Source organism: Equus przewalskii, chromosome 25, assembly GCF_037783145.1.
Source record: "Equus przewalskii isolate Varuska chromosome 25, EquPr2, whole genome shotgun sequence".
Lineage (NCBI taxonomy): Eukaryota > Metazoa > Chordata > Mammalia > Perissodactyla > Equidae > Equus > Equus przewalskii.
This window is the reverse complement of record NC_091855.1, coordinates 15,544,349-15,562,492: the sequence shown is the minus strand read 5'-3', so window position 1 is coordinate 15,562,492 and position 18,144 is coordinate 15,544,349. Positions and strand designations below refer to the sequence as shown.

The 18,144-nt window shown below is 46.3% G+C and overlaps 1 protein-coding gene across 6 annotated transcripts in view; it reads right to left on the bottom strand.

Moving 5' to 3' along the window:
* SMOC1 (SPARC related modular calcium binding 1) overlaps window positions 1–18,144 on the bottom strand; it is a 144,334-nt gene that overhangs the window by 53,496 nt on the left and 72,694 nt on the right. For all 6 annotated transcript variants that reach the window (XM_070593476.1, XM_070593475.1, XM_070593472.1 and 3 more), the window contains exon 4: window positions 975–1,074. In XM_070593476.1, coding sequence (XP_070449577.1) covers window positions 975–1,074 — 100 coding nt within the window. The remainder of the gene's footprint in view (window positions 1–974; window positions 1,075–18,144) is intronic.

Below are 18,144 nucleotides of genomic sequence, written 5' to 3'. Positions count from 1 at the left end.
TGTTTTATTCTTTGATTGCACTTCAAAATTAAAAATGAGTAAATAAATAAAACCTCACACACACAGACATGGAGAAATATGATGCAGCTGGTAGCTAGGATAGGCCATTTTGAACGAGGGCTGAGCTGCACTGTGAATTAAGGGGGTGACTCCCACATCCCTTCCCATCTGAATGGAAGAGGAGAGTGTGGGGCTAGGGTAAATCCAGAATCCACAATCCCAAGAAGTTGATCTGAGAGCAAAATTTCTCTATAGTTAGAAAGTTAAAAGTGGAAAGGACTTCATTTTTGCCATGGACTAGCCCCATGGGTCACTTTGAAGCAGTGGTTCCCTAACTTGTTTAACCATCAGAACCACCTGAGAAGCTTCATAAACATGTGGACTCCAGGTGTCACTCCACACCTACTGGATCAGAATGCACAGGGTGGAGTCTTGACACCTGGGTTCTCGTTAATTCCCCAGGCACTGCTGAGGACAGCCAGATCTGAGGTCCACTGTTACGAAAGTTTTCCGTTACTCTACATCACGTTGTTCAAGGGTGGCAAATATGTTGCACATAGGACACCACTCTCCTCTCTTGTGCCCACGACAGACATCACTAATTGATCATCACAGCCTTTGATGTTGAACTCCCACGCCGTCTTGAAATCCATCCCAACTAAGTGCTCCCAGGGCCACTAGCAACCAGAGCACACAGCTAAAAACTTACACACCATGCTAGGGGTTACAGCTGATGCTTTGGAAAAGAGCATTGAACGAGAAACCTAAATTCAAAGAAATAAATATATACACAAGCATGTTCTGACCCTGACAGCTGACTACAGAGTGAGCGTGTTTGAGTGGAAGGCTCCCTGACCTGGAAAAAGACTCATAACCGCCATCAGTCTTTCAAAGATTCCCCAACAAGATGCAGGAGACCAAGCAAGGGCTCCCTCTCCAGCCCTCTTCTTTCTTCCCACCCCTCCCTACGGTACCTGAACATACAGGAGTTTTATTCTGCACGGAAGAGCCACTGATGGGCTTCCCATCTGGGGTGACACACCAGCAGTACCCCGTGTAAGTGTGACACTGCACCTGTTCAGGGAAGTGGGAAGGGGAAGAGAACCATAAGTCTAGGGTCACAATATCAACAGTCATGTCCCACCCCTTTCAAAGCATCCCCAGAATGGTGGAGGAGCTCCTTCCACCTCTCATCCCAGCCTCTGGCCCCAGAGGGTCTCTTGCAGGTGGGCCAGTCAGTCAACAGCACTGATTATATGTTTTCTGTGTGACTCCCATGCACAACCACAGCAATTCATCTACTTCTTTCTTATGACTTTTAAGGCTGATTATCTTATCTCACACTCAGATACATCTGTTGTATTTGCCCTGTGATGGTTCTCACCAAAACCCTCACAATTTTTGCCCAAGCGTTGGCATACACTCCCATCCAACTGTAAGAAATTCTGATTGGTGAACTAATTTGGCAAGGACAAGCTGGAATGTCACTATTGTAGATTGATATGACACTTCTTTAACAAGCAGAGACAAGTGGTAAGCTTTTCTTCTTTTTCTAGCTTTTCCCAGCATCCGTTCATATGGTCAGCCTGCCTATTGATCAGGTGGCTCTCCTGAGACAAGGACACATGTGATGGGGTTAAGGTATGGACAAAGACACTTATGCCTGCAGGTTACAGTTCTAAAAGCCCCGCTGCACCACTGCATGACTTTCCTCAAGCCTCCAAGATCAGGTCCACCCTGTCTGGGAACAGCAAATGAAAATGAGGCTTTTTGCTTCATTTGGGGTGACTCTTCTTTCTCTTTCAATAGCTGTCACTTTATCCACCCCATTCCACCATCTCTTCCCATCCATTTGCTACATGGAGTTCCTAAACACAAATTGAGGCATGACTCCTCTGCTTAAAACCCCTTGACAATTTGCCAGACTCAGGATGGAGATTAAGCTCATGATCATGAAGGGCCAAATGAGCAAATGTGCATGGCGCTCAAAGTCGTCCATGATCTTCCCCGCCTATCCCCCCAGCTTCATTTCACACCCGTGTCTCCACACACGCCCTCCATCCCAGCCACAATGAACCTATTGAAGCTCACAAACACATCCTAGGATCTCATGATTCTGAACCTTTGTTTGCTCCAACTATCCAGTCTGTCCAGAATACCATTCTTCAACCTATCCTCAAGCCTCTCCTAATCCCTTTGTATTCCCACCCCCTTTATGACACACCTTCTCCGCAAAGCGGTCCTACGCTCCCCTCCTCCTCTCCCTCTTTCCTCTGACCCTCTACACACCCTGGTTCCCCAAATTCAGAGCCCTTATCACAACGAGCTACAACTGTTGATCTGTCTAGTCTATTTCCCCCTCTAGGCTGTGACCGCCTTAAGACAAGGGACTGCATACTTGCTAATTCTGTATTCCAAGCATCTAGCATGATGCCTGACACTTATTGTAGGTGTTTGATGAGTCGCATAAATGCATGAATTATCATATTTCCTCTGTTCTTAGTCTCTATCAATTCTAAAAATGTAACATTAAACAGCCCCACGACATTAAATGTAGACCACAATTACAAGATATGTGCCAACTGCACAGATATTAAAGTGTGAAAAAATGTGCCTCTTGGGATCGAGGACATTTGGGATGGAGGATAGACAGCAATAGCATACAAATTGAGTGCTGAGGTATACAAGGGGTACAGAGGTAAAAGAGAGATCTGAAGCCTGGGTGAAATCCAGAAGATATCAGTAAGGCTGAAAAGCTACAGAAAGGCTTCTGCTCTTGTGTGGATACCAAACACAGCAGTTTTCCTCAAGACTAGCTATTTCATAGGGACTTACCCACAGAGATCAGGACAAGATGGAGGGCATCTTGCTCCTACCAGTAGGACAACTGTGTATAAAAATGAGGAATTTACCTCTACTGCCCACGCAAGGAAACTATATTCAGTGCCTCTACTCCAGTACCATATCCCACTCTCACTTCATCTCACGGAGACAATCCATAAACCCCATGGCCATGGTTGCCGCCCCAGATCCTCCCCCAAGATCAATACCTTGGGTTGGGTCAATGCTACCTTCTGAGGAGGCCTAATGGTGGAATGGAAAGAAAGCCAGGCAGACCTGAGTTTGCATCCTGGTCTAGCCAGTTATAAACTAGGCATGTTACTTAGCTCTTTGAGCCCCACGTACAAAATGGGGATAACAACGCCAAAGCTGGAAGGTTCTGGCGAGGAAAACAGACAGTGTGAGTCCAGTGCCCAACACGGGGTGACGGCGCATCCAGGGTGGCTGTGGCAACGATGGCAATGATTACTCGCAGCTGTGTCAGAAACACCTGGCAAGCCGGCCTCCTCGTAGGTGGAGCCCCCCCCAGGAGCCCCGGAGGCTCGGGTGGGAAGTGCTGCTGGAAAGTCCACATTCACCCCTGCAGATTCTGTCAGCCCTGCGAGGGATAGTTCCTAGAGATCACTCCTCACCAGTGGCAGCATTTTAATGGGGCCTGGCTGGCTGCTTTCTCCTCCTTGGCCAATAATTACCTCTGGGGAAACCTGTCCCTGGGCTGGGTGGCCACGCTGACTCACTCCCAGGCCCCTTGGCTCCCATGGCCAAGGCCAGCCTCCCTCTCCATGAGGACCATACCCCGCAAGTCCAGCACCCGAGGCTGGGCCTCTGGCCCAGTGCTGCCTGCTGCAGCCGAGTGCCACAGTCAAGCAGGCCACAAGAACGGCTGCATGGAAAGTCCCTTCCTCCCAGGCTGGCAGAGTCCCAGCCACAGCGACTAGGGACAGAACTACAAGCATGAGCAAGAGGCTAAGCCCAAAGCTTTGTTTCAGGGGGTATAATCTGACCTCCAGGCTCAGCAGGTCCCAGGGCCACATGCTCCCTGAGTGTGCCCACTGTATCCCTGCAGGCACTGGACACTGCCTCCCAGCCCCCAGCCGGGCCCGCAGGCCCAGACACAGCCCCTCTCTCCCCAGGGCCCTCAGCATCCTCCCACACCGGGGTCCAAGGAACAGACTCCAGGTTCCAAAATCCTCAGGTTGGGAGCTGCTTCCAAGTCCCAGAAAACTAGACTTGAATGCGGAATTGTTACCACGGCCCTCTGAGGCCTGGGGTACCTGGTAACGGGCTCACCTGCCCCAGGAGTGCTGCAGGGGAGGGGGCAGCGGTGAGCAAAAGAGGACCCTGAGCACCCAAGCAGACTCTCAGACGCAGGAACTGCAGGAGGCGCCCAGCAAGGTCACTGCCCTGGGCTGGAGGAGCCCTCAGCGAAGCAGCCCACGATTCGCAATCGAGAGGTTGTTTATAAGTTGTCTCGGGGAGTTTTCAAGATGCCATCTTGAAGAAAAAGAAGTTGTTACATGGAGACAGAAAGCAGTAGCCGTGGAGTCAGACTGCAGCCTGCCTTCAACTAACCATCTCCACCACTCACGTTACCCGTGAACTTTCAACCCCCTGCAGCCTTGGAAAGGTTCTTAACCCAACTCACCTTCAGCCTGTCCACGACTCTTTAAAAAGGGATGATAATAACACCTACCTCACTTGGCTGTTGGATTAAATTAGATAATGTAAATAAAGCACTTAGCACACACAGTAAGTGCCCAGTTAAGCTTAGCTATTTATTTTTATTATCATTGTGTTATTTTTTAGCAAACTATTTGTGCATTCAAAAAGGGTACAGCCAGATTCTCTGATAGGAACCAAAGAACATCCTAATCTGACCAGTCCCAGGGGAGGGGCAGTCTGAACTCAGCAAAAAGTTTGAGCAGAGGAAGGGGAGGTTTGTTTTCATATAGAAACAGGTCTATTACTCTCAGAAGAGAGAAGGACGGCTTCCTGCAGAAAAGCAACCAGGATATAAACTCTATAGAATTGACGGTTTATATATACATGATCAGTATGCAAATTCTACCTAGTTTAGCCTCCTCTCTTGCAGACTTATTTATTCTTTTAAGTTAACAAGTAATCCCCTTAGTTCTACCTCCACCACCACCCCGCAGCCTCAAATTAATCAACTCGCAGACTTAATCTATGTGAAAAGAAGGAGCCAAGAGGAATTGACAAGGTAATTGGCCATTTCTAGTATCTTGCTGTATTGTTCTCAAATCTCAAGGTTGTTCTGGCCCTAAAGGTACAGACACAAACCACAGGAATTTGCTCCTATCTCAGTCTGGAACATCCTAGGAGGGCTGAAATGACAACTGATGGGTCTTCCTTAAGAGACAAAAAGTGTTTGTACATCAACCTAAGCGAGGTTACTCTCTGCTAAACGCCACTGTTGAACCTAACTGGTATCCTAAAGGTACTTTAAAATAGTGTGTTCTTAGGTAAGTAGGTTTCATCTCTGACTCATGTGCTTAAGTATTTTTGGCAAGAAGCCCTTTGCATAAACAGCCCAGTGGTATGTCTCAGGTCAACCTCTGTCCAAATTAAGACAAATTTGAAATTATTTTAAGCCTTAATCTATTTTAATCTTCAACACTAGCCCAACTCCTGGACATCTGGAAGAATGTGGGAGGGTAACACTCCCAAAAAATGGAGTTGAATGAGGAGTCAAGAATAGCAGAGCAAATACCAGCTCACAGGATAAAGCAAGTCGGAGACCGAATGGGAGGAAAGCATGGAGAAAAACCAAGGAGACAAATGGACTGTGCATGCAGACAACTATTGTCCCTGGGTACCAGGTCCAAGACAGAACACACACCTTCTACCTTCACAACAGCTCGTCAGCTGCCACCCATGGCCTCTGCACTATCTCCTCCAGGCCTCCAAACCGCCCTCTGTGCACATCCTTTATAGGAGGCACCGGGAGCAGAGGCCATTCGTTCAAACCCACAGCCAGGTCCTAACAGCACAGGAATTTGAAGCCTGATCTCCAAGCACTCACAAAATTTCAGAATTGACAGAGCTGGAAAAAAACTTAGAGATCACCAGCCTAACCCAGACATTTTACAAACGAGGAGACAGACGGGCAGCATGATCACCAGTACCTAGCCTGGAAGATAAAGTCCCCAGAGCTGGAAGGGAGACAGGGAAATGGCACGGTTCGCAGCGCTGTGTCCGAGGGAACTGACTGGGTCTCTTTGTGCCTGTGATTCTCCAGCAGAGGGAACTCCTCCAGGGGAGGAGGAGATGGGATAAATACTCTTAATGAAGCAGGCAGCTGGAAGAGCGTCTTTTGCTCCAGTGTGAGCGAGAGGCCGTTTCCGGAATGGTGCGGGTGACAGCATGGGGGCCTTGGCCGCACCTCCAGCCAGCCTGTTCTCCTGGCCGTTCTTGGGGGGCTCTTCTGACAGGGGTCAGACCTCACCTAGAGTAGCTTCCCTGTTGGACTTTTGCTCTCCTTCCTACCAAGGGCCCCTGCTCCCCTAGGACACCAGTCTCCCCTGCGTACACCTGCTCTCTCCTCTTTTCTCCCCAAACATGAAGCTGCGGTTCCTACCTGCACTTCTGCCTCTTGGATACAGTGAAGAACACAGCTGCTGTCCTATGGGGCGTGGCTAGGACTTACTGGGGATGGAGGGTTCTCTAGCCAAATAACTTTGGAAATGTTGAGTTAAATAAAATGAAAGAATTTCTGGACTGCAGAACTTCTCAGAGCCTTAAGTCAATTCATGATTTAGCACTAAGATCATTTAGCATGCAATTGGAATAGGATGTAAGGATGCATAGGAACATCATGCAAATAGGAATTGCTGCAAATGGTATTATAAATATCATTTGCAGCAATTCCTAAACTTATTTAACTGTGGGACCCTCCCTTAATTTTGTGTGGGGAGCCTTTCACAGTACTAGTGTTCTCTGAAACATGCTTTTAAAAAAAGGCAGTACATGGAGCCAGCCCAGTGGTGTAGTGGTTAAGTTCGCGTGTTCTGCTTCAGGAGCCTGGGTTTGCAGGTTCAGATCCTGGGGTGGACCTACACACCCCTCATCAAGCCATGCTGTGGCAGCATCCTGCATAAAATAGAGAAAGACTGGCACAGATGTTAGCTCAGTGACAATCTTCCTCAAGCAAAAAGAGGAAGATTGGCAATGGATGTTAGCTCAGGGCCAATCTTCCTCACCAAAAAAAAAAAAAAAAAAGGCAGTACAATGACATTCAGGCCCTTGCTATATTTCTTTGCTTTTCTAGTCCTACTTTCTTACGGCCCAGGTACCAGACTCTCATTTGGTTCACTATTCTTGGAATAATTTCCCTCCAGCCAACTCCTTTTTTGTAACACTTTCTCAAGCTCTCTCTCTGTTCAGAAATCCGTCTTGAACTGCCTCAGACCTTCACTGACAACTGGGACCCCCTCCAAGGTACAGCCCCTTCTCACCCCGCGCCTTCACGCCCCCCTCTATTTCTTTGTGCCTCTTTTGTAAAAGATAAAATGTGAACCACATGCAAAGGGAGAGGCTTGATTCAGCATTCTTAGTAGCAACCACCAGACTGGTAATGAAATGACTACTATCATGCACATGAACATTTCCTAGTGGGAAAAAGTGAAACTACAAGCGGAAGGCAAGTGGAAATTTGTCTCTCTTTTGGCAGTGGGAGTATGAGACTCTTTCTTCTTTTTAATCTGCCAGTTGCCCCAAATCAGTTCACAGGTTCTTCGGATTAAGCTAACGCACAGTGTAAATTGAGCATGTTGCTGTTGGCCCCACTGATACTTTTGTTTCGGGGCAGTGTTTTTGGCTGTCCCATTTTCCTTTTGTCTGCATTCCCTATAGGACCTCAGAGAAGCTGTGTTTTTCCACGGGACCCTGGCTGGGAGACTGAGCCTCCAGGCCATCTAAGGTTGCCGCTCGTTCCCCTAGAACATCTCTGTCCGTCAGAAGCTGCAGGAGAACGTTGCTAGGTGGGTGTGCATTAGCGTCACCTGGAGGGCGCGTGGAAACAGATAGCAGGGCCCCACCCACTGAGTTTCTGGATTCATCAGGTCAGGGGTCAGCTGGAGAATCTGCATTTCTAACAGGTCCCCAGGCGATGCTGTTGCTGCTGGTCTGCAGACCACGCTTCAAGAACCACGGTTCTTCCCCAGCCACCCTTCCTGGCATTTATCATGAAATACTCAAGAAACAAGTACTTTTCTAGGTGAGAATTTGGGAACAAGGGGCCTTGTGACCATATTTCTTTCCAAAGTTTTTATAGTCTAGTTGTTTTGATGACATGTGGTCTTTTAATTCATGGATCTAGTGATTGCAGCGTTCCATCTTCTGGAGGATTTCACACATGGAAGAGAGTTTGATTGCAGTGAGAAGTAGGGGGGAGGAGGAAGGGATGGTGTAATCCCTTTGGTCTGGCTAGCATGAGCTGTTTTCTCCTCAGTTTGGAAAAGGTTATCCCACAAATGTCCCCCTCATCTTTAGTCAGGTCTGGCTGAGAAGCAACAAGATGCAAAAGAAAAAACAGGGCTTTGGAGTCAAAATGACCTGGGTTTAAATACCAATCTCTGCTGCAAGCTGTGTGACTTTGGCAAAGTCACATAACCTCTCTGAGTCTATGTGTGAAATAAGGCTAACGGCGCCCACCTTGAAGGTTATCGAGAAGACAAAACGAGACAAGATATGTAAAGCATCTAAAACAGGGTCAGATGTAGAGTGTGTGCCCAGCGCAAGCTGATTTTGTCCTCTTCCCCTGCCCTTTTACAGGGCGGGTGTAGGCTGTAGTTTAGAAGCGCCGCTGTCCTTGTTGGCTGTAGACGCCGTCTCCCACTCTGTGCCAGCTCTAGGGAGGGCTGCTTGTTGGGGAATGAGAGATTTTCCTTTTAGAGTGTTTACCTCATCCTCCAGAATTTAATGGAGGGGATGCAGGGCAGGAAGATAACCCTTCAATTCCAAATGCTCCTAAATATGGGAATCTTTGTTGAAGATGTCTTTTAGGAGTTGATGGGGTAACGTGGCTGCCAACGTGATATTAGTTAGAAGTGGTGTGTTTAGAACAAGAGGCAGTCCCCTCCTTCCCCCGGCGGCCCGTGGCCACATCTGAAGCACCGTGTCCAGTCTGGGGAAGGACCTTCTAGAAGAGGGACTTTGGCAAACTGAATTCAGAAGGGAGAGGCCAGGAGGAAAGAGAGACATAAATCCCTGTGATATGGAAGTGAGTGAGAGAACTAGGGATTTCTGCCAGGGCAAAAAGAAATATTTGTTGGCTCAAAGAGAGGATTTCACAAGGACGTAATGGTGTCTGTTTTCAAGTCTTTCCATGGAAAGTGGGAATTTTGTGGATTCTGTAAGTTCCACAGCTAGAATGGGGGTCATCTGCTGGAAATGACAGCTCTCAAGTTAATGGAGAGGGCTTTCCGACTAAACTGTCCCAAAATGCAGTGCATATGTTGTCACTGGCAGTAGTAAGCTTTCTGTCTTTGGTGGCAATCAAGCAGAAGGTAGATGCCTGCTTGAGAAGTGGAACCTGAGCTCTGGATTGGGGTGGGCAGGGAAAGGAGGGGAGGATGAGCCAGATACCTTCGAGGGCCCCTCTGACCCAAAAGTTCTGTGATTCTGCAACCCTGTTCTAAACTGCACTTCCCCTGCTTAGGAGTAAGGTGAACACTTATAAACCAGCACCTAACTGTCAATGTTAAGACCACTCTTCCAAGTACACGATGAAGAGCAAGTTTTTTGTATCTTCCAAAAAGTGTGAACACCATCCCCCCCAACACACATAAAGATATTTTAAAACCCCATGTGTTAGGGCTTCAGAGACCCAAAGCACTTGATTTTCTTGATTTCCGCCCCTCCTTCTGGCGCCTAGAGTCGTTCTGTAAACAGCAAATACGGCTCCTCTTGTTCATCCACTTTTATTTCCATTTTGGGGGCCAAAATAGCAAACATGTTTTTACGTTTTACAAAGCGCCCCATAGGGGCCACACGGTGGCATGGTGGTTGAGTTCACCCACTCCCGTTCAACGGCCAGGGGTTCTCGAGTTTGGATCCCAGGTGCAGACCTACACACTGCTCATCGAGCCATGCTGTGGTCGTGAGACACATACAAAATAGAGGAAGACTGGCACAGATGTCAGCTCAGGGCCAATCTTCCTCACCAGAATAAAAAAGAAAGTGCCCAATAGGAAAGTCCCTCATGTGTAGGAGCTTCGCTCAGATCAGAGCTGTGAATCTGGCCAGTGGGGGCACCAGGTGGCCTGTAGGAGTGGGAGCTCTTTCTTGCTTCCCATATCTGACTTCACTACTTTTCTGCCTTCATACCCTCTCCTGTTTTCCTATTACCTTTCCCTCCTTTGACATGGAAAAGAAATCTGATCTCTTTAATTCTGCAGAAGAGTTCAGTTGACTGACCTGCAGGGTCACCTCCTCGCATGTTCTATGCACCCACAGTGAAGTGGCAATAGCCCTAAATGTATGTGTCTTAATGGCTCTGCCTGAAAGGCTCCTAAATAAGTATTTGCTATGGGCCTACTGTGTGCCTACCCACCCGACTGAACATTAGCTACTGTCTCATAAGATCCTAAAAAGTGTGACGGTTACTCCTAGAGGTCATCAATTTAACCTCCCTCCCAGTGCAGTGGCGTGCCCTCCCCACCCCCAGCCCAGGCACCCCTGCTGACCCCCATTCAGTCCCCACCTGCCTACTTCTCGGGGTGGAAAGTGAAGCTCTCTCTGAGTCAGACATTCCATCTGTGGATTGCTCTACTCGTAAAAAGTTCTTCCCTATTTTGACTCAGAGTCTGAGTCATTAGATATTTTACTCAGGGATCCTGGGTCGGTCAGCTTTTTGGGACTATCCAGTAAAAAGCTATTGTCATTCACAAACAAAGGTTTGAAGATGGCTCTCCAGTATCCCTTTGGGCATCTCTTCCCCGCATCCTTTAGTTCTTCCCATCTCTAAACCAAACATCTCTGGCTCCCTTGAATATTCCTCTGTGACACAGTTTCCCAACCTTATTCACTGAGTCACCCTCCTGGATATGCTCGAGTTTGGCAACTTGAAAAGATGGCAATGTCCTTTAGAGAGGCAGTATAGAGACGTGGTGAGGACCAAGAACTCTCGAGCCAGGCTGATAGGTCTACATCTTGATTCTACCGCTTACAAGCTGTGTGACCCTGGGCAAGTTACTCAGCTTCTCTGTGGTTGTTTCCTCATCTATAAAATGGCAATACAACAGTGTCTACCTCATAGATCATAGTGAGGATTGTGTGAGTTAAATGTGTCAGGCACTTATAAAACAGCCTGGCACACAGTAATTGCTATGTAAGTAGGTGGTGTTATCATCTGAAAAAGAAAAGAACAGCGGAGAGGATGACTGAAGCCCCCATCAGTGGGCCTCCCCTTTCCCATAGGCAGCAGGCCTCCATCTTTCCTCCCTCCCAAGTACACCCTCTCGCAGAGCAGCTGCAGATACCACCCAGCGCTTGCTCCTTTCAATTCCACAATAGCCGATCTGTAGGGCCAGATTCACCAAGGGCTGTGCAGAGCTCAGATGCCCAGCTGGGAGCACCCAGACCCTGCACACTTGCTCCAAAGCAAGTGATGCCAGCCAATCTGTGAGAGGATGCTCAGTGGCCATTCAGCCATTGAAGAGTAGGACCAAGCAGTGACTCGGGTAGGCAAGTCCCCACAGAACACAAAAGCTACAGTGTTGGAGCATAAAGCATGCTCCCTCCACCCTCATCTTCTTGCACCCCTCTGCACCTGATGGAGACCCAGGGCGTGCCAGTCCTCTCATTGAAAAGAGGAGAGTGGTGGCTCCCACCACGTGTGAGAGATTAGATGAGTCAGTTGCTAGACAAGTCCTTCCTGCACGTGGATGGATCAGGCCCTATCCTTGCCATCATTTACAAATTAAAAACTTACTTCCACATGACTGCCAGTGGCTACAGGATTTGTTCTTGGGTGATGAAAATGTCCTGGCATTAGGTAGTAGAGCTGGTTGCACAACCCTGTGAATATGAAAAACTACTAAATTGTACACTTTAAAAGATAAATGTTATGAAATGTGAATTACATCTCCATAAAGCTGTTATTTTAAAGAACAAAACAAGGTGGCCAGCCCACAGGCCACAGTGTGCCAGCCTCTGGACTAGCTTACCTAGCTCTCCCATTTTACAGGTTAGCAAACTGAGACCCAAAGAGGAAGGAAACTAACATTTGCAGAGCTGCAATTATGTGCTAAACAGTGTGCATTTTCATATAAATTATCATAGGCAATATCTGGTTGTTTGAAACAAAAGCAATTCAAGGAAAAACACAAGTAAAACAAGGAGTCAGTTGCCCTGGACAGAGGAGATGTTCAAGTTATGACAATAATAATATGTTTACTAAGTTCTTACAAAAAAGAAAAAGAAAAGCACAAGTTGCCCAACAGTGGGTCTATTTACCATCATGCCATCTATACATAAAGGATGGGCTTGAATTTTTAACACTGATTGCTTTAAAAAAAAAAAAGTCAGCATTACACGTGCCAAAGAAGGCAGAGGGAGCCTCCGCAGGGCATCATCCATGATCACATACAGAACTGGCTTTGTCTGGGGGCATCCAAAGGAGCCATTTATGGCTGGAGGAGCTCAGAACGCTCCAGCTTACGGATGCAGCCAGGTCTTAGAACTTTTCCTCAAGAGGCCTCTGCACCATCTGGGGAGAGACCCACAGGGCTACTCTGGGTAAGACAGGTCCACATTCAGCCAAAAACACATAGCCTCTGGACTCTTTAGAACTCTAGGCTCATCAAAGGTAGGACAAATCCTCTCCAGCCTCTGAGGATGCTCAGCACTCTGGCCGGCCAATGTTTAGTCAGCAGAGCTAACAAGCTCACAGCAGGCAAAACATCGACACCTTCCAGACTTGCTGGGAACCTGGAATGGGGAGGTCCAGACGGTAAACCAGGTGTTTCCAGGACAAGCTAGTCACACAGCTCAGGCCGGCAGGGTGACTTCAGGAAGCTCAGTTCCTCAAGACCCTTCACAGCTCAAGCCCAGGCACCTGGGAAATAAGATGCAGTTCCCTAGGTGTGGGAAATACAAGTCAGAACTATAGAAATGCTGACAAGGGCAGCCCAGTGTCTTTGCCAAAAAGCCACAGAACTTTTTCTCTGCACTTCCAACATCAGAACAAAGGCTCATCAAGAAGAAATTACAGCTCCCCAGGCCCCTCTGTGCAAAAAAATGACCTCAGGAAATAAAAAAGGATGTATATGTGCGCATTAGTGGGAGAAGAGTGATTAGAATGAGTAAAACTGGGAAGAGCATTAGTGCCAGACAGAGCTGTATGAAGAAAGACAGTTCCTGGAATGTGGAGCTCAAAGATGGGAAACAGAGCACATTTTTTCACATAGAAGTAACATTATGAATGGTGTTTTATTTTCTATAATATTATTAGAACTATAATCCATCTACACAAAAAATTGAAATGGCCTGGAAATGTATTTGTTAATAACCACTAATCAAGCACATCATTGCTCAATACCATTACAGTAGATAACAATTTGGTAGTAGGCATCAAATGCCTTAAAAAAAAGCATATCCCTTTTGTTTTTTTTTTTTTTGGTGAGGAAGATTGGCCCTGAGCTAACATCTGTTGCCAATCTTTCTCTTTTTTTTCTCCTCAAAGTCCCAGTACATACTTGTATATCCTAGTTGTAAGTCCTTCTATTTCTTCTACGTGGGATGCTGCCACAGCACGGCTTGATGAGTGGTGTATAGGTCTGCACCCAGGATCCGAACTGGCGAACCCTGGGCCACTGAAGTTGAGCACACAAACTTAACCACTACACAATCAGGCCAGCACTATAAAGTGCACGTCCTTTTGACCCAATATTCAACTTCCAGAGATTTAATCCCTAGATTTCCAGGATTCATGGTACATTCATACAATGGAATACACTGCAGCCATTAAAAAAATGACATGGAGTTACATGTCATTAACTTGGAAATAAGTTACATTATAATTATTTGAAGACAATGTTATAAAACAATAAATGATATTAGACCGTTTTTGTCCTAAATAATGATAAATGTGCACAAAGAAAAAATATCCAGAGAGTTATAGACTTAATTGTTGCTACTTCACGGAGCTGAATTCACTGACTTTACCTTTCCACCTTGTGTACTTCTGTATTGTCAGAATTTTTTTATAAAGTGTGGATACTATTTAGAAAACAATGAAAATATTTCTCTTTCTAATTATTTACATCCCTAATATACATACATACATGCATATGTAAAATAAGCTTTTATAATACATCATTTTACTAGCTGCATAGTGTGGCTATGTAATAACTTGTTTAAGCAATTCTCTATTATTGGATATTAAGGTTGTCTCCTAATTTTTTGCTACTATAGGCAGAACGTAGATGGAAATCCTTGTGGCTAAATATTTGCACATATTTTTAATCATTTCCTTAGAATAAATTCCTAGAAGTAGAATTTCAGGCTCAAAATGTGGGCACAATTAAGGCCTTCTGACCCATATTGCAAAATTATCCCATAAAAAATCACTGCCAATTTACTTTCCTAACTGCCATGTGAGGAGGTCACCTTTTCCCTTCACCCAAGACTGAACATTACCATTTTTTTCCCAATTTTTCCAATTTGGTAAGCAAAATGACACCCCATTCCTTTTATTTGTATTTCTTTAATTACTAAGGAAAGTGACATCATTCGTATTCACTTATTAGCTATTTGTTATTATTGTGTGACCTGCTTATTGATATCTCTTTTTTCTGCTAGGATCTTTTTCTTTCTGGCCTGTAAGAGTTCTTTACATAAAATTAGCCCTTTGTCATTAGGGCTAATATACGTTGTTTGCCTTTTAGTTTTGTTCAAGGTGTTTTCTACATTTAAATTTTAAATTTGTATATATTTTCTCAACAATAAAATGCACTCAGGATTCCAAATTACTGCCTTTTAAATAGGCATTTGAAATATAACCAGTTGTACACGTATGGTCTTGTGTACCAGCTACTTTATCATAAGTTTGCGTATCTTTTCTGCATGTCAGCTCCTTGAAGCACAGGTCATGACATTTCTTGAATCCTCCATAACAACAGAGCTCGTGGCCCAGAACACAGCAGAGCTCCAAAATGTCTGAGAGGAAAAAATACTGTATCTGGCATTGGCTTTGAAACAATCCAGTTTGGGGTGGGAGATGAAAACGGGGAAGAGATGAAACAGAATCAGCCGCATGTTAATCACAGCTGAAGCTGGGTGATGGGTACATGGAGTTCATCACACTATTTGTACTTTTTTGTATATTTGAAAATTCACGTAATCAAAAGGATTTTTTTTAAATGTTTACTTGATTGGTCAATAGCATCAGAGAGGGGACTTCTGGAATAACAATGGTGATGAAAATGAATTACACATGCATCAAGGCCACTTTTGTAGCAGTTGAAAAAGTTAAGTGCACAAGTCTTGAAATGAGGCAGGCCTGGGTACCGATCCTTTCCAGCTTAGTGACCTTGAACCTGTTATTCAACCCCTCTGAAACTCAGTTTTCTGTTATAAATAAATGTATTAATAACTACCTCAAAAAGTCCTAGTGAAGATTACTGGGTGTAAAACTCAGCGCCTAGCACCAGGTAGCCCTCAATAAAGAGTCACCATCACTATTACTCAGTGATGCATAAGCTTGACAAACTCCAGCCGAAATTTCCTGGTGGTGGTGATGCAGCACCGTTCCCCTGCGGCTGTGATTTCAGTTAACCAGCTTGGGCACCGGACAACTGCTTGGCAGAGGTCTTGGTAGAACCGATATTGGGAATTACGTTCCCAAAACCCAGAAGAGAAAACAGATAAGACCACAGCAAAGGAGAAAGCAGTGACTCCCGACCTTACTCAACAGGTCCCTGTAGGGCTTAACTCACATTCCAACGATGCATCAAGAACAAGAGTGATGAAGCCCTCACAGCAGCGGGTCATTTGCAGCTTGGACCAAATATTGGCATCATCTGGGGTGCTGGAAATAATACAATGTCTGGGTCCCACTCCTAGAATTTGATTTAATGGTCTGGGCTGTGGACTAGGTATCAAGCTTTTTAAAAATCTAATGTGATCTAATGTGTACCACTCTGCTGTGTGAGTTGGGGTTGGGGAGTAGGGAGGAAAGAGAGGACAAGGGAAAACAAAGAAGAGAACAGAGACCACTGCATCCCACATGAACTCCGTTAAAGCCAGCCCAGTCATGTGGTCCCAAGCTGTGTCCCATGCCGGACAAATCCAGTCCCAGTAAGGTCCCCTCACTCCCTCCATAAATGTCAAGAGATTGTTACTGTGTAATAATTCACAGGGCTAAAATATGTTAACACCACCAGGATGCGTGAATAACAATATTCTAAAGAATATCAAAGCATCGTAGCTGGTCTCTGGGTTTTGGTCTTTAAAAAAGTCCAGCTAAGTGACAGTGGAGGTTGGGAGAGGTTTGTCTCCTAGCCCTTTGGCAGCCTGTCAAGGCGAGTGAAGTACACTCAAAGAGGCAGCCTCATTTTGTGAAGTTATTGCAGTGTCTTTGATCAAGGGAAAAAGCACATCCATTTCAATCACTGTAACAGTGACGGGCCGGCTGTCTGGCTGCCTCGCTGCCCACGGGGGTGAGCCAGCCTCGAGCCTGCAGACACATGGCAGTGCTTAGTGTGTCAAACAAATGAGAGGTTCCTCGCTGTCTACCCAACCTCTGCTGAACTTTAGGGACCCTCATTTAGCAATCTGCCTGGACTAATCTGGAAGTTCCTCTCCCTGGCACATAACCACCTGGCCCAGCCTGGCCTCACCAAACAAAAGCTGGCCAGCGGCGATCTGTCATGAGGCAGCAAGCACTTCAGAACCAGGAGGGCAGGGGTCAATTGTTCTCATAAGCAACACGCTCAGGATTACACAAGCCTAGAGAAAGGGACAAAAACATTCTGCCTCCCCCCTCTTACCTCCAGCCCCTTCTCAGCCCCAAACATAGCTGAGAGACGTCTGACTTTCTCTCCCACACATGAATTCTCGGCAGTGCAGTTTCAAATATATATACAAAGATCAACTGCATTCTTTTCACTAGAATAAGTAAGGGATAAAAAGCTGATGAGGGAGCTCATCAATTTTCAGACTTAGGGAGGTTCAACAAAAGGTCTTCTTTTCCTTAAGTGACATCACCCCTAACATCTAGGGCCGACTTGGTAGCAGAACCAGCGTAGAGACGGGGATGATGATGATGATGATAATGACAGATATTTATACAGCGTGTACGTGTTCCAAGTGTTTTACACGCGTTAACTCATTTAATCCTCATCACAACCTTATGAGGTAAGCTATAGTAACACTCATTAATAATAGGAAAAATAACAGTAACCTAATAATATGTATAATATAATTATTATTATTAAATATAATAATGGAGATAATCTTCTCCATTTTTCACAAAAGGATATTGTGACCCAGGGAAGTTCAGCGGCTTGCCTAAGGTGGTGGGGCTGGGATTCACACCCAGGCAGACTGGCTCCAGGATGGGTGTGCTAACCACTGTGCAACACTGCCTTGTTCCAGTCCATACCGCAGAGCCTCCTTTAAAGCTGCCAGTTCAGAGAACAGCAGAATACAGAGGACTGCGGAGGGCTTTGGGGCTAGAGGGATCTGAGTTTGAATCCCAGCTCTGCCACTCCTCGTCCCGCTGTGATTGTATCACCCGTGAATGGGGCTTTCACCCACCTCACTGGCCTGCGGTGAGGCTTAAATGAGAAAAGGAACAAAAGCATCGCTCACAGGGTCGGCAGCCAAGGTCAGTTTAACCCAGTGGCTCTCAAGCCTGGCTGAACATTTGAATCAGCTGGGAACTTTTAAAAATATGATGCCCGATCCCTACCCTACCATCCTTCCACATTTCCACCCAACAGGCAGGCAGTCTGAAAGTCGCAATCCCCTAGGCCCAGCCCAGCAGTGAAACCTGAAACCCACCGGCCCAAAGGCCAGCCTACAGCCTTTGCCCCATGGATTCAGAATCTCAGGGAAGCTTATAAACCTCTGAAGCCTCTTCTTGCAGCTCTAAGGAAGGGGACTCCCCCAAATGCTGCTCTGTCCCACAGAGGAGTCACAGGCACCGGGACCACCCCAACCACATGGCTGACGCACACCTGTCCAATGACCTTCCCCACTTTCACCCAGATGGGCCTTCATCCAGCCACCTCTTGCCCCTAGGCTACGTCCCCACCTCCAGCCTAAAGGCTTCCCGCA